The following is a 21,518-nucleotide window of genomic DNA, read 5'->3' as shown; positions in this document are numbered from 1 at the left end:
AATTATTAAACGCAACTCTAAAGCAAAGGTCCTTGGCTTTGCTTAATGTCGTAACACAAATCTACTGTTGAGCGCCTCTGGGGGATAAACAAGCCTTTCTTCATTAGCGTGATTGGAAGAAGAAAAAGACAGAAGAAAAAAAAATTGTGGATGGGGCTAAAGAATAAAAAGATTATAATCACATGTCTTAATCACACATGAATATATGAAGACTCACTGATTAAACTGTACAAAAAGATAGATTTTAGTGATGTTTTTCCTAATCATGATTTCTCTGAGAGGCTGAAGTGGGCTCTTTGGATACATGAGGAGGCAATGACAACATTTAATCTCTAGATGCCTCTGTGAAATTGTGTATGAAAGGATGCATTAGATATACACTGTATGTTCTGCAGTGTAGATGTAAGCCATTTAATGGCTTTAATTCACAAATCAGAAATTAAAGCCATTTCACACATGAATAGGCTTTGCATTTTCTAGCACTCAAACAGCAGATTTTTTAACTGTAACACCTAACATCCATTTATTGTTCAGCATAAATACTTGTTTTTACTTTTCAAAATATGTTACAGTTCAAACATTCAAAACTATAGCCGGTTTATGCAATAATGCAGTCAGTATCTTCTATGGTGTTGGAATTTAAGAAGTAATAAAAAATACACCTTGCTTTACCAATGGAATTCTGATTGCATGCATACTGCATAAAAGCAACTCTGAATCACATAATACTTTACCTTGCTAACACAGATGGTGTAGCCAAGGGGTACATAAAGCTATTGTCCTTCTCCATGGCAGCTATGCCCTTTCAGGTAAGTAAAAATGACAAAAGAAAACAAAAAAAGTAACAACATACCCTACAGCTAAAAATGCAAAAACTATTTTCTTGGCCACCACTGAGAGAGTGATGAAAATAGTATTATCATGGAGTGGGTAAATTGTAAAACAAAACTATGGAAACTGTTTGATTTTTACTCAGTCACTTCTTCATCTGACAGCTGTGCAGACTGGATTTGGGTAACACAGTCCATGTTGCCACACGGGTTTGGAACACTGGGTTTTTGGAATGGAAGTGGTGCTGCAAGGAGGTCCATAGGTTGAGAAAATGTATTGACAAAGTAAGCAACTAATGCAGAACTAACCGTAGTGTAAAAATCAACAAAATAAATCGTGCTTGAACTGCTTTGAAATATTTAGGTTTGAGTTATTTTAGATGGTGAATAAATTGCTCTTCTGGTGAATGTATCCTTTAGCTTTAGCTCATCTGTCAGGAAAGCATCTGATTTAGCAAACTGCGAGCGCTCTGTCTGCTATCTACTGCAGGTAAGACACTGACTACTAACACAGTAAGTACTGCGAATAACCACATTTAGAAAGAAAAAATAACAAAGAAATATCTTTTTGAATCTCTTTCATGTTTGTCAGTCTTGCGTCATCATTTTCAGAAACTTTAACGTGGTCGTCTCCTTTGCTTGCTTGCTTTTCTTGTCCTCATCAGCGAATTTGGATCTTCCTGTTTGTTGGACAGCTCTGATGACTTCCTCTGTTTTAATCTCATAAATGAATGCTCTCACATTAGAGACCTCTGTCACAATGCACTCTAAAATAGTGTTATCTTTACAAATTCATTTTTTGACAGAGAGAGGGAGATGACCTGCAGATCTGCCACCCTCACATAGAGTAAAATATTTTGATGTTAATATCTAAACCTAAATTGTCAGGGGTTGATTTTAACGCAAGGCTGTTTTGAATTCTGTAGCATGTGACTTATCTTAGTCCAAAGTGACTAACTGGGAAATGACAAGAACTGTAAAACTGTCATGGTGTTGTATTTATTATTTCCATGCTTTATCATGTCTTTGTTGGTGCTACCTGGATGGTAGGCAGTGAGAAAGTCTAAGCCTCTGTAACACATGCCTTTTCAAGCTGGGACCAATGCGTCTTTTGTGCTTGGTCTCATGTGTGAAACTACAGGGGGCAGAATGAGGGGTCTGTTTCACTTATTTGCCACTGATATGCATATGAGTGGCAAAGTAGGTAGTAACATAGGCAATGCAAACCAATGGTGCAGTCGCCAGTCAGCTGATTCCACAACACAGGACTGCTGTGTGTAAGAACACATCGATGAGGTCTGAGCTTCCTCTGTTAAGCATTTGTGAACTATAAGGATGTCTTTTTTTTTTACACAGAAAGGCACAGTGGATATGTGAAAGGTTATAGACAACTTAGTGACGTGGGTACAATAATAACCAATACTGAGTGTCCAATACTTTGAATGCCCTTCCAGCAATGCTGAACTAGTCCCTTTTGCTCTATAACAACATCACACAGCTTCCTTCTTTTCTCCCAGCAGCTGCTAAACAGTTTTGTCACTTGAAGGGAAACAAATATTTTTCCACTTACCTAGAACAGATCATGCTTTTGACCATTTCTTCTCTCTCATTGCAAACACATTTGGTCACTTTTTATATATAAATTCCTTTAAATAAGATTGCAAATGCAGCAAATTCCCAGACACACACACAAAAACCCAAAACATAACAAATTATGTTGCAAGAGCGATGCTATCACTGTCATAAGAATGGAAGCCAGGTTAGTACATTGGTTAGTAAATGTTTTGCCGTGCTCAACCTGTGTCCCCCACCAACTCTTCCAGTTTCATATGAATTTTTGCTTCTTTTCAGTCTTAATGTTACGGACATGACACTAAATGAGATGATCTTCTTGCAGTGCATATTGCTTAGTGTGCACATTGTTGACCAGTAGAGGCTGAACTGAGAGTGCTTTAGAAAGATATGAAATATATGTATTCCCTACAGCTGAGAGAACAGTTTTCTGACATTCAAACCTAACTCATCACACTGTTTGAAGTATTTATTAACCCCATTGTGAGTAGTGACTCCACCAGCTGAAAATTGCCCTTACTTACTCATCCTTGTGTGACAGTGTCTTGCCTTCATTCTGCTCTGCAATGAATCTTCTTTCAAGATGAAACATTCTACTCCCTGTGGACAAAACCCAGCAAACAAATACGATTTGGAATGGTTTTCAGCACCTTAAACAGCAGCCTTTGCTCAGGGCATGTTGGGTGGTCAGTGCACGTGACCTTCTCATAGTGGGGCCCCATAACCCCCATCCATCCCTATTAGAGGACACTTATCAGGGATGGCAGCCAGAGTGATACACTCACAGCTGGGCTTCCCTGGAGAAAATACTGTGGAGTGCAGGGAACAATCCCCTCGGTGCACTGAGGTGTGTGTGTAGTTCCTCTTTGCAGATAGGACTCTGTGACTCTGAGATATGCACAGGCTCATTAATTAGAGGCTCTCATTATCCCCCCTCAGGCTCCAGACACTTAATCAACACCAAGCTCCAACTAAGACACAAGCATACGTGCACTTACACACTCTCACACACACAAACACTCACTCATGCTCACCCATTTCACATATCCCACAACAGGCTAGATTCTGACACAACATCATCTACCAATACAGTTCTGTAAAAAAAGGTGAAAGAATGAATGCTGACGGGGGTTATTTGTTTTCAGTGATGTACAGCACAGCAAAGTGGTGGGTTGTCATTACTGTTTCACACTTTCATTGTTGTAATGTTGTTAAGCATTTCCAAAGGGATTAATCCAGCTGCCATGTCAGTATATGGAAACAATCAGTCAAATACTGTATATTGTATTAACATGTTTAAAAGTTTGATATTAGAAATAAAGTTACTTAATATTCTAAGCTTACTTCTTTATAAATAATGGATTTCTGTGATGTGTTTTGTCAGTGTATTATGCTATATTTATCATTTATTATGTTATCATTTAAGCATGAAACACTGAGACCTTAAAGAGTACTGGAAAGGCTGATGCTCTGTACTGTCTCAGGTGCTTGCGTTTTGGTATACACATTTGACACAGGGGATACATTTCCCGGCCTGTGTTTGTGCTGTGGGATTTATTGCCTTAAAACTTCAGTACTTTTAATTAAAAGGCAGCTGTTTATCCAAACAGGGGACAGTGCACAGAGACAAGTCATTTTGCTAATGAATTACTCTCAGACATTGAGGAGAGCTTTTGGAGTGCCTCTCCTGCTCCATGTTGTTTTTTTTAAAACATTTTGACGTTTTTTTTTTTTCCAGTGTGGGTGATGCATTTTTTTTACATTATGTGGACTAATACACAGGCAAGCAGAAAGATACATGCAATAAAATATGCATATGGACACTAATACCTAGAAGAATATATCAGATATCATTGTTTCTTGAAGTTAGATTTCAGCCTTACTCAACACAGCTGTCTAATATTTTACAATCTTAAGTGGAATTGATTTGTTAGAAGAATGCAAATGAAGACTCCGTGATCTACCTCTGTTCATTTCAGCAGAAAACATCTGCCTTCTTGAAAAATGCAACAGTCAAAAGGCATTTTACTAGAAACTATTTACAATCAGGAGAAGCAGTGGTATTGGAATTCCTAAAGTAGTGCCTCTAAAAACTACTTCCCTTCACATTACTCAGTGACAATACTGCCTTAGTCCACAATATTTCATTAGAGTTACGTGAACAACAAGATAACATGTTTTGACAGTTGAAAGTCACATTGGGCATTATATGGTGCTGAGCCCCTGTGCCTCACATGAGTCCATCTTCATCTTTGTATTAATGCAGCTGTCCAACTTACTTTAAGATTAAAGTTTACTTCATAGACCAACCTCACTCACTCACCAGCCCTTGATCAGAACCTACAGAAGAGACATTTTTGAGGGCGTGATTGGCAAGAACAAGAAAAGGAAGCGCAAACTTTTAAACAACTCCAAGTTGTGGAAAATGAAAGAGGGGGTTTTTGTTTCCCTCTGAAGGCTGGAGTCTGATTTCCTGTGCGGCTGTGATTGGGAAAGCAGAGGCACGCACAGGGAGCCCACTGCTGTATGGAGATGCCAGATGACAGGCTTCACTATGAAGAGACTGTTGTTGTACGGCACACTGAAGTGCCCTTTGATTGGTCCTCAAAATGACTTTTACAAGAACAATCTCTTGTGTAAATCTTTTTTAGATTTTGGGACTTTCATGTCTGTGTGTGAGTAAGTGGTTAAAAAAGGAACTACAATGTTTCCTATGTGGTGTATACTTCACAGGCAATTGGAGCCTTTTGATTAGCGGCTATAGGAATGAAAATGATTAACATAATCTATTATGAAGCGATTGGAAATATGGACACTGTAACACATAAAGGCACAGTAACCCCCTTCTCTGTGAGCTTTGATCACAGTGCCAGCTGTTCGTGCAGAGGTATTGTCAAACATTTTGTTCATGTTCATCCATGTGGATCACCAAGTGGAGTCCCAATGCGCAGCAGGAGTTTGTCCATAAGGCCATATGTCAGCTTGTCCCCTCCTCCTACTTGTCTTTTGTCATCTGAGTGACCCCAAGATGCACTGCGAACCGTGTTGACCTCTAAGAGACTCCAACTTATTGACCAGCTCACAGCTCCATAGAGTCCATTACCTAAACCAATTTAAATCACAAGCCTATTGTTAAAGCTTTGATATCGATCATTTCCTTAATTCATATTTCTTTCATTTTGGATAAATCTTCGTGAATAGAGAACCCCACTGGAAATGTTAGTGTAGTACAGTAATTTTGTCACACATTCAAGGATGATTATTATTTTTTTTTATGTTCTGTAGCATTTGAATTCAACACCAGCAGTTCTATTTTCAGTAATGATAGCCATTCTGCTTCAAAAGTATTTTCAGTCTGTGACTGTGGCAGCAATTGTGGTAACTGGGTTGTTGCCAGATTTACCATATCGTCTGCTCTCAGTTCTATTCAGCCCTCAAAAATGTCAGTTTTTAAGTGTCTAGAAACTACGGATATTTTCTCACGTCAGCCAAACAATGTCTAATAAAAATCTCCAGCAATGTTATGCATCTGATGGCAATGTGTGATAAAATATTGCACAAAATACTGTATGTGACAGCTGCTCTCAGCAGAGAGAAACAGGGAACATGTACACACAGTAAATGGGCTTTATAGGTGTCTCTAGTATCCAAGGTCCATTCCTTTGTGTACTGTGTGTGTGTGTGTGCGTGTGTGTTTTATTGCATGAATTCAATCACTATTTTTTACATAAAATAACCAAGGACAGTAGCTTCTATTGATAAAGATCAAGGCAGCATGGCCATCCTGCAGTGGAGTGTGGTGTGATTTGAATCTCTTAAACTCATCAAAACCAATTTTAACTGTGAGTAACAAACCTGCTGAGGGTATATATATATATATATATATATGAAACCAGGAAATAAAACAGAGCATCATGGCCAGAATAGACAGCAGATCAGCAGTATTCCCAATTTTCAATGTATTCAGTGTAATATACAGAATAAGTATGTACTTGAAATATACAATTCTATAACTGAAAATCGTTAAGCGCTACAGTGTCTTAGAAAAAGCCTTTAAAATCCATGTTAATGTGGTGATGTCACTGGAAAAAGCCCAAACCTCATGGGCGTGTACTTGAAACGTATTTTCTTTTACTATGTTTGGCGGGTTTGATATAGGTTGCTGCAGCACGTTCATTTCAGAAACATCGAAAGAGCAGTCAAGCATTCCTCAACTTTCACTTTTTAACCAAATTTAGCTTTGACCTTAACACGCTTGGTGACGTGCGGACATTCCCTTCGTACACCAACGAAGCCTCCTTATCAGCGTCCTGTATGTAGACTACAGTTTATGTTGAACACGCACAACAGAGCAGCATAAGCACTGCGTAAATATTTTCTGGACCTCGGAGGGTGATCCTGAGAAACGTACCAAACCAAACGCACCACACGCGTCATTTCTCGGCTGCACCCTCAGCTCAGTGCGTAAATGTAAAGCGCACTTTTTAGCAAGTCTTGCGCCGGCGGCGCTATGACCCTGCTACCTCCTGTCTTTTCAGCTCCAAGTCTGTAAACTGCGAGGCTGGAGGAGCGCAGGAGAGGAAGTCACCAGAGAGCTGTAGTCCAGTTTGTAGCTGTTGCAGGAATCGGGGTTTCCTTCCAGCTTCTCACAGAAATTCCAAGGATTTTTTTTTCTTTTTTTGTATGTGTGTGTGGTTGTAACCCCTCCTTCCCACAAATGTAATCTTACTGCTTGTCGCGCCGTCTCCGCCGGGCTCTGACTGTTCCTCCACTGGTACTTCCAAAAGTGTATCTCGGCCGCTGGGAAACTGAATTTGATCACTGTGATATTTTTTTCTGCATTTTGGCACTTCCTACGTCTTCCTATCGTTTCATCTGGATCGGGGAGGACAGATAAGATATAGTTTCTCCGTACTTCGTTGGACTAATGGTTTAGCCTACTTATAGGGACGACCTCGATTTTAAAAAGTTCAAGAATAAATTTTCCTCGTTCACCGTCTGGATTGGTCCTGGGGGCGCCGATCTTGCGTGCGAGTGAGGAGGGAGTGGGTTAGTAGACCCCTACTTTGGATTTACGCACAGGAACCTTTCATCCAAACATTGTCAGCCGACACTGTGTGCCTGTGATTTATTCTCCGCGTCCAACTGTGGATTTAACCGCTGTGTGATTTGTGTGGACTGTGCTGTCGCCCCCCAAATTGCCGCAAAGCTGAGACTCGCACACCATCATGCATCGCTTCTTGGGGAAAATCTGCTGCAAAATCGAGAGAAGTGGAGAGGCAGCATGATATGCGCTCTGGATTTCTTTGAATCTACATTCCATTCTCATATAATATCTTAATGCTGTTCAATTTTGGTTTACAAATATGATGAAATGGCAGCCCCGGAAGAAGGTGAGTCTGATTGGTATTTTTTTTATTCTAACGATGAATAACCTTTCTCTGGTATCACAAGTTGGAAAGTGGAGGCTTGTCCTGTTCCTTTACTACAAATGATTCCTAGATAGCAGTAATCACAACTACACTGTAGTGAACTAAACTATATTTAGCTGTACCCTAACCAGTTTTAAAACAAGTTTCTATTTCTTTTCCACTTTGATAGGGAGTACATTTTCTGGCATATGTTGCTCTGTACATAACTTGCCCAGTACTTGTACACTGAGCGGCATATTATAGGGTTTGAAATTTGTGATACTATGTACATGGCTATAGTACTATATGCCTTTATACTATGACCTGTGTGCTCACATGCTATGTATGCTCTGCACTTCTTTTTAGCATTAGACAGACATGCTTACATTCCTAATCTGGGCTAATCAAGACATCAGTGTTTAATCTACGAGTGAGCCTCTGAATTTGTGTGCACACGGCCTGCATAATGGAGCCTAGTGTCTGAATAGGGTATGACTTTGTTAGATTTGGAGAGTGAAAATGAAATATTCTACAATTTATGCATATAAAAGTTTCAGAATAAACTAACATCCTTTCTTTAATAACTATTCATATAGAGGGTTAATTTCCATTATTGTATGTATATTTTGCCTTTAAATATAGATTATTTTTGCTGTATCCTACTCCTCAATTTTAAAAGTCTTTCAGTGTTACACCATGGAAAATGTCTGAAAATCATCTGGGGTCTGTAAAAAAAAAAAAAATTTACAAAAATGCCCATGCTCTGGATTTTTACCAGCAGAGGGCACCTGTCTGACAAGAAACTGCCTTTTAAACTGGTCAAGAGTAACGGGATATTAAATAAAGGGATGGGTAACTCCTTTTGTTAATAAATCATCATTTTATAAAAAAAAAATGTAGGTACCCATGTAACTTTTCTTGTCACAAAATACTCTTAACCAGAAGCATGAACAGGACTGTTCTCCTCTGTCACAGATTGTTTCAACCTCTCAGCTGAAACATGATGGTGATTTTGTCTTTTTAACCCCACAACACAGCATCAAGTGTACTAGTAATGAATGCCAGAAACAGTGCAGCTGCTGTTATTGGTGTTTGAAGTAGAACTTCAGTGTAAATGACCTACAGTATTAAATAAATGCCCCCGTGTTGTTTTTTTCTGCATCAGGTGTTATTAATGCGAATAAACTCTGAGAGATCAGATGGAAGTCAGTGATCAAAACCAAGCTTATTAATGTGGAGTTATCAACTGAGGAAATAATGTGGTGAGCACGTTCTAATGATTTCTACAGCTGTGCGGTGTATCTGCCAGAGTCATCCACAAGACCCCCCTTTGAGGACTAAAAGCCTTTCCTCACTGCAGGGACTGATTCGTAGCCATGCTGCACTGTGCTGAACTTGAAAATATCATGAAAGTAACACTACTCTTCATTACACTATTTTACGCTATCCTCACTTCACCCATTGCGGTGGCTCTCATCAAGGAGGAAAATGGTTACTCACTTGTGTGATGCTGATTAATTAACCTGTTGGTGATGTTGCATGCTGGATGCATATGCATGAACACAAGCACTTAGAGCAGAAAACACAGACCCACAGGGCAGTGTTCAATATTCAGAATTACTTGCCATGCACATAGTGTTTATCTTTGTTTTTGTGCATGTCTGACATTGTCCCTTCACCCCCATATCTTGTTCACTGCCAAGGATGTCCTCTGACTACAATATTGCAAATAACAGGAAAGTCTTTGGACTTAAAAAAAAAGCTATTGTGTTCCACATTGTAAAGAAAGCAATTTATTTAGACTGCAGTGCTCCCATTAGAAAATTCACCCACAGTAATTTACAGTAGACCCTCAATTTTCCCTGTTCTCGCTTCATCGTTATCAGCTTTTTAATCTGTCTTTATACTACACTTGTAGAACGACAGGAATCAATAGGAGGTGTAGGAGAATCATATTGATTCAAGCTGAGTGTCCAGTCCACCTCCTCATAATGGATTACACAAATGAGACAAAATTCCAAATGTCTAATGTTGAGCAGAGGAGAGCAATTCCCTTAATGCTGCTGGCAGAAATCTTGTCTTTTCTGGAAGGAGAATGAGAATAATGGGACTTATGTGATTACTTTTCTCTTCCTCTGATTTGATGGAAATGTTCTGAACAGCTGGGGTGATCAAGATGGACAGTATTACGGAGTAATAATACAGGCATTAAACTATCTGCTGCTATATAATTGTGTGTTGTTGAGGGTAGATGATGCTGCCTGTGCAGTGATAATCAGTGTTTCTTGAGAATTTTTTGGTCATGTTTTTTTAAACCAAGTGCAAACTATGGAGATGGCCCCTTTCCGTTTAAAGAGGAATAAGTGTTATTGTCACGCGAAGAAATGCTCTGTGGGGTTGAGCAAGTGTACAACTGTGTCCACTGCAATTTTTTTTTTTGGGTTGGGTTGTATTAGAGAAAAATAAACATAAGAAAATATGTACAAAGCACTTGCTTCATTGGGTTATTAGATGAAGATCTAAAGTCGTCTGGCTTGAAATATGTAGGGTGCACATAGCTCCAAACAGGTTTGGATGTTAAATATGGACTGTAGTGGCTTTTACCTTTCATTTACCTTACCTTTACCTTACCTTACCTTGCTCATGCATTTTTGTTTTCTGCTTTTTTCTTTGGTGCTATGTGTCTTTTCAAGTCGTGATCACCTCACGTTATCTTGAGCACAATTACTCACAAGCTGTTATTATATTGAATGGTCTCATATTAGAAAACATGGCTCTGCATTTATAGTTCATACTGTATTATGCTGTTTTTGTGTGGTTTGAGTGGGTTACACATAACTGAGATATTGTCTTCTACCTGAGAGGGACAGGATGGTCTGTTCAAGGTTCTGTGGCCAGACCACTGTGACACCCTTACATCTCTGACCATGTTAATTGGCTTTTTTACCAGTTGGATTTTCTCATGCTTCCTTTTTCATCATTTTTATTATTTATGAACTCACTGATGGGGATGGAAAGGGTACCCCCTCAGTGATTCATCAGTCCCTCGCTGGCAGCAGCACAACAGGTTTCAGAATGCTTTCACAGCAGGGATAACCCGTCAGATTGTGAAGAGTTGTGTTGGAAGAAACACATTGGAGGAGAGAAAAAAGCTGGCAAAGCTGTCACTGGAGGGTGGAATAACTCGGGAAAACCTGGAAGTATAAAGACTGAGAAATGTCCAGGTACAAATTGGTAGAAGCTAGATTTTAGGATTGTAGGAAATAAGACAGTTGGATATTGCACAGAAGAATTGGGATGGCTCTAAAGCTGGAGATATTGATAGAATTTGAGATTGTGGGACTCTGAGTAAAAGAAAATGGAGTATGGTTGGAGGCCTGAGAATAAGATGGTGCAGGTGATAGATATTTGGATTTTAGAAGTGCAAGGCTCTTGAGAGATGCAGCCAGGATAATTAATGATAGGGTGTGATAGCACCTGCTGTTCCTGATGCTGCGCAGTATTTACGGCCCAGCATGCCAAGTGGAACGGGATGCGGCTGCGTGGCCAGCCCCCTGGCTCATCCTCCTGGGGCATGCAAAGATAGGGTGGAGGATTGGGTCAAGGAAGGAGGTGGGTGGGGGGTGTGTGAGGAACATCGACTCAGCAATACTGTTGAAATTTATGTGCTGTACTCGCTTTGTTAATCCAACCTCCCTGCCTCCTTTTGGGAGAGCTGGGCAGAGATGGAGGACAGAACGTAAAGCTTCCTGGAAGGCTAGGCTTCCCTTCTCTTACTGTGATGCAGCAGATTGCAGCATGCCTAAGCTACAGACATATCTCTGCTAAGGCACTCTTGGGAGTATACTGTCAAAATAAAACAGGAAGGACAATGGTGACTTAGCCATCATGTGCTCATTAATCTTCATTCCTGTGACCTGCACTGTGAAGGTTGAGATAGATTTTTGGATATCACATGGTTAATACAAAAATTGATTTATGTGTAAAACAGTCCATTTGTAATGTTTCCCCCCAAGCCCCAGAGCTCTTATTTCTGATTTGTTGCACCTTTTTCTTTTCCCCTCACTTGCTTCTCTTTGAGCAAATGGACCCATGTTCGAGTTTATTGAGGTCATTGTTCCAGGGGTGTGGTCAGCCCCTCTTGGGGCTCAGGAGGTGCCTGCCTCTGAGTGCCTCCGCAGCGAATGAAGCAGACCTGACTTGATGGACCACATCAATTGGAACACATTTCCTTGTTCTGTGAGGTGGAACAGTCCTCTCCTGGACATAAGCTCCATTCTTTTCATTCTTTTCATTGGTTTAGCTTCTGTATTATGAACTCAGTCTTGCATACACGAAAGAGAGCTAGTGTTTCAGGCATGAGATGGATAAAACACTTTGAATAAGGACTGTCAGTGGCACTAGAGCCACATCCCATCCGCATATGGCCTTAAAAACATGCATACTTTTCCTGTTTCACAACATTTATCAGAGTACAGCTGCCAAAACCACAGTTCCTACATTCCTTTGTAACTCCATGCTGGACTGTTTCCAGTGGACCAGACGCTGGATCAGCTCTGGCCCTGCAGCTGTCTCCAACCAATGCAGCCTGTGTGTTGTGACAGACTTTAGTTTCTAGTGTGTTCTAAAGAAAGGCCTGTGATCCAGCTGGGATAGAGACATGTGAAGAACACCACTAATACCCCTCTGCCTCATACTGATGCCCCTAAATCCCACTAATTCTATCCCTTCTTTTGTCAGATTTGGGATTCATGAGACATTCTTTGAAGGCTTAATTTTCCAGGAGTATGTTCATTGCAGTTGTTTTCTTGTCTTCAATTAGCCTCTGCATCATCAAGACCACTGCTCAACTTGATGATTTGTACATAGAGCATGAAGCAGCAAACAAGATCAGTTGGAGCGTATTGAGTTTCATGAAAGAATATTTCAGGTGTGCCGTGCCAGGTTTATGTTTTTAAACAATGTAGCAAACACACATGACACCAGCCCCTAGGGGTCCCAGGGGTCACAGACGTAACCATCCTCAGTGCAGATTGTTTTAGTTCCCTTCACTGTCTCTCTGGCCCAGCTAACCCTGCCTCACGTCACTTTTTTTTGCCACACTGGACATGGTGTGGGTAGCAAAGAAAGGTTTTACTGCTAGCTGTAAAATCCAGTGGTAAGGAATGAGAATTTGTGCTGATCACGACCCTCTGAGCCCTTTCCATTTCTCTCTTCCCTCTTGTAAATTTGGGTATATTTATATGAGGCTTATACTGGGATATTTATGTCAGCCATATGTTTATAGTTGCTAAGATATGTGGGCCAGGAACACTCCCTTTTCCACAGTGGGCTTGTGTCCTAAGGGACATTCATAATTCCAGCTTCCTTAACAAGGCAGACAGACAGGTGGTGACTGACAGGCACACTGAGATAGACTCAGTAATGAGGAGAGCAGAACAAACCTCTGTGGTTCACCCCCCCATGTATCTTCTTCTCAAATGATCTCATGCCTCATATATTTTATATATTTAACCAAGGTTTCTGTTGCAGGCTAATAGAGGTACTTACAGTATCACTGTGGCCCCTTATTCCCCATCTGTTCAACCCAACAGTGTTACCTCCTGTTGTGCATGTTCAAATGGTTGTCTGTATCTTAAAAGGAGAAGTGTTTTATCTGTATTTAGTTTACAGTGAACTTATGACTTAAGCCATAATGTGTACCGTACCTTTTCCAGCTCTAAAACTTGACATTGCCTCTCCCCTTAAATTAAGTTGTTGACATTGACATGAATGTGTCATCTTGTTTATTCCAGTATATTTATGCAATTCAAGATGTCCCCTGTGTGTTTGTCTTGAAATGTCTTGGAAAATGGCTGTCCTGACAAGTGAGTGATGTTCCTGTGTCATATACAACATGACTGATAAAACTGTGCAATATTATCATCCATCAGAGAAACTGAAATAGTTCCTTGTCTGTCTCTCATCCAGCCTGTTCACCTTCTCCACACACTCTTCTTAATCTATGTTCCAGTGAGTGGGGTCAGAGGCCACATTAGAGCATGTATTGTTCAGCAGTCAGAAGAGGGCTCCAGTTACCTCTGTGAAATCTCAAGCATCAGCGCCGTCTTTGCTGTTAAGATGTACTCCATGAGTCTGAACACTACTATAAGGACCAACCAGACACAACACTAAAATGTCTGTCAAGGCTCAAGACAAAATTTTTCCACTAATGGCACTGGTGCTCCTAACTTAACATTTTAAAAGCACAAGCACAAATTTAAGAAGCAACACCTCAACTGACAAGATTTACATTGCATATGTTCATATACTGTGTGAGACACTGTTGTCAAACACACCACAACTTTGCCTTTTTATAAAACTAAGACCAGCTGTTGAGTCATTATCTTGTGATAATCTGATGTTTGGGAGGGCTACTGCCATGACAAAGTCTGCGTGATCTTTTCATTTGATAACTAAACAAAGACAAAGCAGAAGTCTTCCACTCACTGAGCAAAATGGGTAGATAACACCCTGTTTAGCGTTATTCCCACCTTGTGTTGTCATGGTGAAGAGAACCTGATGCTAGCTCTCTTTTCACTCTCAATTACACACACTTGAATACTTGCTCACACACACTTACAACAAATCTTTCTCTCTCCTGGAATCTCATATGATATGATAACATAAGAAATAATATTTTTGCTTGTTGTGTAGTATGTGCACTCATTGCAGCTGTTCCAATGTGGGTTATAAAAAGAAAGACAAGCTAGCTAATCACTCATTAGAACTAAATATTCTAACTTGGCAGAGGTGTGAAATTACCCTTCTCATTTTCACTTGAGAGCATGTGTTAGTCCGGTCCTCTTCATTTTCTTGTGAACAGTGTTATCTTTTGCAGTTTCTGAAAAGATTTCAACTATCGTAGTAATGTTTTCCTGGCAAACTGCGGTACTTTCTTTTTCAGAATAGAAAAGTTCAGCTGCCACATCAGGTCCAGATGAAGTAGTGGGTTCAGCTCAGGTACTGAGGTCCTGAATCAAATCGTTGAGTCTTGGACATATTATATTTCACAGACACAAAATGCTTCTCGCTTGCATCTGCTGGGCTGTGCAGGTTTTACAAAAGTGCCCTGGAGACATCATTGGAACCTTGCTCTACTGCCTGGCATTTGGACATGTGAAATTATCCATGCCTGGTTCTGTCAGTGAACATGACTACATGTGTCCATCAGGCTCCGACCAGCTGCAGCTGCCTTCAACAGGCTAAGCATGCCTGCCTTCAGCAGATTCGTGTAAAGAGTGCAGCTCAACGTGCACACAAACTTGTTACCTTGAAGTATTGTGTTTCATTTTCTACCAGACAACTGGGATATTGTATTATTTATAGCATTGTATAGCACACATGCTCAACAGTGATCAACTTGAATTCGTATGAGCTTCTCAAATGCTATGCAGCTTAACTAGAGTTGGTTAGAACTAAGCTGTTGACACTTAACATGAAGATATCAATTTCCCCAGCTTCCTGTCACTCCATCTCCTCATTCCTCCATCTCTGGACAGTTCTCCTGCTCCAAGCTACCCGAGCTAGGCCTCAGGCTGAGCAGGTGCAGGCTGCTCTAATGGTAGTACATACACATGGGTACACTCAAGGGAGATCAGTTGGCTGTGTGCGATTCTTAGCAAAATAGCAGATCAAAATTCTCTGTTGGGGGGAAGAAATGCCCGGTGTTTTCTGTTTTTTGTGTTTGAAGCAAGCAGGCATTCAGAGTTAAATCAAACCTGGATTTGTAGATGTTCTCTCTGCGCTGAAGGAACAGTTAGATCGAGTAAATCCTGTTGACCTGTATTATTTTGGATGGAGTTTTCACTGTTTGTTGTACCATGTAACTCATATTTTTTTGGTACTACATCCGAAGAGGTTCCAAGCAAACTGAGCCAATACAGTACGATGACATTGAAACATTACAGAGTGCTGAGTGGTCAGAAAGAATCATCTTTACCTTAACTCTCTACAGCAGCATGTACACTTGTTACATAAAGTTACTGAAAGTCTGACTGACAAAAATGATAAGTCATGGATGTCTCATTTTATTTGATTGATCACATGTTGTGATTATGACTAATAAATACATGAGCATGTTTATTACCTGGATTTACAGATTGGTCCTTGTTGTTCTAAAGAATGGAGCTGAGCTGTGCAACGTTCAGTTGTTATGTTCATTTCCAAAAGATATTTGAACTCTTCTGAATTAAAAGCATGTCGCAAAGTCAATCAGTGCAATACCTCCTCTATATTCCTCTGTACTCATCACTTCTTAGTTGCTTTGGATAAGTGTCTGCTAAATGAGCTTAATGTAATAATCACTCACACTTTCTGTGTTGCTACAGCTTCACACACACTGCGATGATTAAGTGCTGATCCCAACCTCAGTTAAGGGATACTGTCTGCAGTACAAAACAGAGCAGGGAAGGGCTGTGCCGAGTTGAAGCTTAATCTAGTGTACTGTACCATGCAACTGATACCATGCCTGAAGAAGCTGGACCTGATAAACTTTTGTACCATATTGAGATGGTCTCACACTGTGGTATTGATTTTATCTATATATAAATGTCAGCTTACTATACTGTACTGTATTATACGATTTAATGATACATAAGTTAATGATATAAGTTAACAGGTTGATTTGTCCCTGTTGCTGCAGATGCATCATGAGTGAAGTATTTTTGGTATTTAAAAAATTTAAACAAACTTACATGTGGTCCCCCAAAACCCTAACAATGCATAGCCCACAGAGATCATACCTATGGAGAAGGCTGATTGGTTTAAATTTAGCTCTTGCTGGGATGGATAGACACTGGACAATCGTCATAATTTATATAATTTAGTTTTATTCCATTACAAAGCAGATGTTTGTATGATGTCTCTGTTTTTGAAAACAGAGAACAGCTAAAGAACCAACAATAATTCCAAAACAACAAGTAGAGCCCGCAGCTCAGATTGTTCCTCATATTTTGGGACTACTAAGTGGCAACAAAACACTATAACACATAGATGTGGTTTTGGGAAGCACCAAAGCAGAATGGTTGTAGAACAATGTTCAAGCCATCTGTACTAGTCAAACCTTTGAACCTCCCCATTAATTTTGAATAAGCAGGAGTGGAGAAAAATCACTTGCTCATTTTGTTTCTCAGTTGTATTTGTCCTTCTTTCTTTCTGTTTTCTTGTTCAAGCTGTGCTTTGTTCAAGAAAATAAAAACTGACTTGACATTTCAAATCAATTTTTAATCAAAGTTGGAGAAGAATGTAATGGCTGTGTGATGAAGCTGTCACTCTGTCAGACAGCTTTGATGAAATACTGTGGAATTCTTCATTCCTACTTCAGGAGTAATCATTAGAAACTGATGAAAAATGTTGAACAATAGTGAAACTGCAAAGTAGCGTTCAACATTTAAGGAGCTGCTGCTGCTCATTGCACACAGCACATGTTTCAATTGGAAATGGAGTTTGTCAGTCTTCTGAGCAATGTGTGGCAAACAGACAGATGGACTGGCAGGTTGACAGATAATAGAGTGGCAAATGTGGCGGGCTACACTTCTTCTGCGACACCTCTTTGACTGTTATCACAGCCACTTGTCCCTTTTCCCATAAAGAGAGACCCATTTAGTTCCCTGTCCTCATTTCCTGCAGTGATGGAAACTGTCGCTTTGCCACCAGAACCGTTCACCTCAGGCGATTTTTTATTTTTTTTTCAAAACAACAAGAGACAACAAGTTTTTTTACTACCTCCTGAGATATATTCAGTGCCTTACATTTTTTTCTCATTTGCTATTAATGCACTACATAGTTATCACAATCAGAAAGCATCTTCAAGTGCTTTTCTGTTTGGAAAATTAATGTCAAATGATCTTGTTTGAAGGCCTGCCTCTTGGCATGTTTGAATGTGAATCCTGGGGGATTTGTGATAGGATTCAAATCTGAGGTTGTTGAGCGGAGGGGGAGTCATGAAACCTGATTAGAATATGGCTTGAGTTAATTAACTAAGGATTTTTTCCTATTTCATCTATCTGTGTGTAATCTAATTACAGTTGGTGGTTTTCCATTTCCTATCAAGTAAAATGTAACTGGTCCCATGAGGGGTTCCTCCCCAACCACCCACCCACCTAACTCCTTCTCCGCCTCCTGGTCAGATCCTTTCAAGGCTGTGCTGAGGAGTGAACAGATGTGACTAAGAGCAGTAGAAGAGATTCGTTTTTTGTGTTTTCTGCAATGTGACATGAAAATACCTGTATGTCAATCAAATATACTCTTGGTGTCATTGACTTCAGAATGAAAATGCATTTTCTCCTTGTGAAATTGGGTATCTTGCACATGTTATGTAGCTGTCTGAAAGGAACAAACATAAAATGCATACCTTTGTCCATGTTTTCGTTCCTACTGCGGTACAGCACCCATCATGCTCCTGGTGACGTTTACACACATTTGTAACAGGATGATGTCGACAGTTTTTGACATGGACAAAAAAATGCTTTATGAGGGTAAAGGCTGGGGTGGTGGGTGGCACAAAGTCCCTGACCGGCAAGCAAGAGATTCCTTCATCAAATCTTGTACTTCACAACCTTTTACCTGTTTGTTAGCTTGTCTGTTGGCCATTGAAAGTGTATCATTGGGGTTAAAATTGATGTACATGGCTGGGTTTAAGTTAGAATTTTTTATTTATTTATTTTTTTTACACGAACTATAAATTTTTGTACTTATTGGTTGTTGTTTTCTATAACATGACAGAGTGCTGCCAAGCACAAGACAGTTTGCTAAGAAACGGTCATCTCAGAGTTTTGAAGTCTGGATTGGGAAAATACTACATATTGGACACATGGACAAACATTCATAATTTACAATTTCAGGCTAGACTTGGATGAAGAAACATTTCGCACATGGGAATTGCACATGCTTTTGTTAAAAGGGAGAGTGATCAGGGCAATGTGACTATATGTTGTAACTCAGCCATGGCATTACCGTTGGAAGTGGTGGGCTACAGACCACTTTAGTTGCTGCAAGAACTTCAAACATAATTATGAACAGATGGAGGACCTCTCATATTCTTTACTATGGTCCTACTTTCCATTGCCTTTGTTCTACTGGCTTCTTTCCAGCTTCTTTATATCTTTCTTTCAAACTTCTGTGAATGTAGTGAACTTCTTCATGCTGACATGCTCTTTTGTTTCTGCTTGTTGAATATCTGAGCAGTTCTTGTCATGGTAGCTGATTGGAAAGATCAAGAGCTGCCCTTCAACTGCAGTCTCTTTGTGTAAGAGAAGTTAGCGGCCAAAAATGCAATTCAAGCACTTCTGTCTAGCCTCAGAATTGACACTCATATTAGCGCCAACGTCTTGCTTCCCTGTCTCACATCTTTTTCTGCCTTTTTTCTTTTTGTCTAAATTCAAAACCCTCATCTTTCCCAATCTACCTCTACATATTCTCTGTACTTCATCTTTATGTCTTTGTCTCTGAAGAAGACACAGCCCTTAGCTGTAAATTGGCCCATTTCTCACATTTCATTTCCAAAAGTTTTGGCAAGTAGAAGGGAGTGGGGGAGAACCTGCTAGCCCAGCATGTTGGTAGAAGTGTGAATTCATTAGTGTTCCTGGATCTTTGAAACAAGAGAATGCGGGTTTTTTTTTCTCAAATCAGTCAGAAAGTTAGCTCTTTCTGTATTGTATTTCACTGTGGACCCATAAGCAGATGTGCACAGGCATCTTATATACTGGCCATGAAATTAAACAGAAGCAGGGGTTTAACACTGAACACTCTACAACACACCAGAGTCTACAGTTTCCTGAGTGAAGAAAAATATCGGGACATTTCCATTATTCTGCAAATGTGTAAGTCTGTAAAAGCATAAAATTAGATATCTGTGGAGCATAAAATTAATTCTGAGACCTCTACAAAAGGTCAAAGGATATATTCAAACTAAACCCATGATTAGCTTCTTGTTTGACATACAGTTTTAATGCTCTGTAAGAAGTCAGCCAGTGTGGAATTGGTATTTCCAGTCACACATTATCCAGCTTTGAAGTCTTTTAATTCTGTTGTGACCTACAAAGGATTACAGATGAATTTCCCTTATTGTTCTGATTAATATACGTAACATTTTGAAACATCATTGGTTGTGGCAAAAGTTTGCCACAGTCTTTACTCTCATGTCTCCACTTTCCATGCTCTCAGATTAGGAGAGTGTATCAGCCAATTACATTTATATCTTTGTCCTGCCGCAGACTCCCCACTGTCTGTCTGCAGCCCTCCCATCAGCCAAAAGAGCACCCTCTTTTCTCCCCGGCAGTGCAATTTGTCAAGATCACTCATTCAGATTGGTGTCGTTTTGAGTCGGGGCTGGTCTCTGCCTTTGGAGAGGGATGATTACTGTAAAAGCAGATAAAAAGGCAAAATGCAGATGATCCTTAATCTCTTTTTCAGGAGTCGTACCTCCTTTATCTTTTCTTCATCCCTTTATCTCATGTCTTCCCTGTGTCCCACTGACCTCTCATTTTCCCCCTTGATTATTTTTATCTTGATCACCTCCTGCTCTTTATCTCTTTTCTCTTTCTTATTCTGTTCATAAATGTTCTCCTTTTTGTATTTCTTTTTTCCTTTTCTTGCACTCCTTTTGGCTTCAGATTCCTTTCATGTGTGGACGACACAGCCCCGACCTCATGTAAATATGTAGGCTAATCTCGGCTTTCATTAGTTTGTGTACATGAATATTGCATGACTGGTACTCCTGCACTAGCCCAGATTAATTCTCAGTCTTTTCCCCTGGTTAATTGAAAACCATTATAACTAACTACAGTCAGGAGTTGTGCTCCAAAAAGCTTGTTTCTCAGGCTGCGCTGCTCTGATCTCCTCTACCCTTCCTGCCCCTTCTGTCAAAGCCAAAGCTACTTTTCAAATGGACACCAATCAAAAGGCTCTTCTGGAGGAGGCAGAGCACAGTATTGGGAAATGAGGTTAAGTGTGCACACTGACCGACCTTCAATACTGCAACGCCTTCCATATCAGAATCTGACAGGCTGTGAGAGTGTGGAAAGAGAGGGCTTGGTGGGACGAGTTGTAATTGGACTGAGATACTAGATGAAGCCCCGACTTGTCTATTTTCAGTGCATGAAGGGCATGAGATGACAGACTCACCTCCGTGGTTTTTGTTTTTTTTGCTGACAACTGCTTCCTTTTGACTACAATAAACAACACACTTTCATTACATACACACTAAATCCCTCGTTCAGTTTGTGTGGTAGACGCCTCTAACAGACACAGCATGCATAAAATGTCAGAGCTGAGTTTATCATTTTATACTCCATATCTTCTTTTTCTTTTTTTTGCTGCTCATCGAAAATTCAGAAGAGTGTCTGTGGGGTGCTATTTTAAACAGTCCTCTCCTTCTCTATCTGATCTTGTGTTGTTACTCGGGGATATGGGGGATTGAGCAGAGTGTGTCGGAACTCTTTGGAAACAAGGTCCTCTGTGTTGCCCCTGGTCACAGTCTCCCTTTCAAGCAGCTAATTTTATGCAACCCTCATCATGCCTTTGGAGCAGAGAAAGAGACACAGAGATATTATCTTCAGGATGGTGCCAAAATAAGAGAAGGAAATTGAGTGGAAACTTTTGCTATGAATAAAAGCAAGCGGTATATCATCATGGGAGAATGGTTTTCTGCCTCAATCCTCTTCCC

The 21,518-nt window shown here is 40.1% G+C and overlaps 1 protein-coding gene across 3 annotated transcripts in view; it reads left to right on the top strand.

Moving 5' to 3' along the window:
• The window catches only part of LOC140310094 (tetratricopeptide repeat protein 28-like), a 177,956-nt gene that overhangs the window by 51,843 nt on the left and 104,595 nt on the right, over nt 1-21,518 (top strand). The window contains exon 1 of one of the 3 annotated variants that reach the window (XM_072388251.1): nt 6,988-7,795. The exons of the other annotated variants lie outside the window; for them this stretch is intronic. Within the exon in view, the coding sequence (XP_072244352.1) occupies nt 7,769-7,795 (27 nt within the window). The 5' untranslated portion in view covers nt 6,988-7,768. Of the gene's footprint in view, nt 1-6,987; nt 7,796-21,518 lie in introns of those variants that run through there. 3 annotated transcript variants of the gene reach the window in all.

Source organism: Leuresthes tenuis, unplaced genomic scaffold (assembly GCF_036924035.1).
Source record: "Leuresthes tenuis unplaced genomic scaffold, fLeuTen1.0.hap1 SCAF_6, whole genome shotgun sequence".
Taxonomy (NCBI): Eukaryota; Metazoa; Chordata; class Actinopteri; order Atheriniformes; family Atherinopsidae; genus Leuresthes; species Leuresthes tenuis.
Note: the sequence above shows the minus strand (reverse complement) of the source record. Positions and strands in the feature narration are given on the sequence as shown.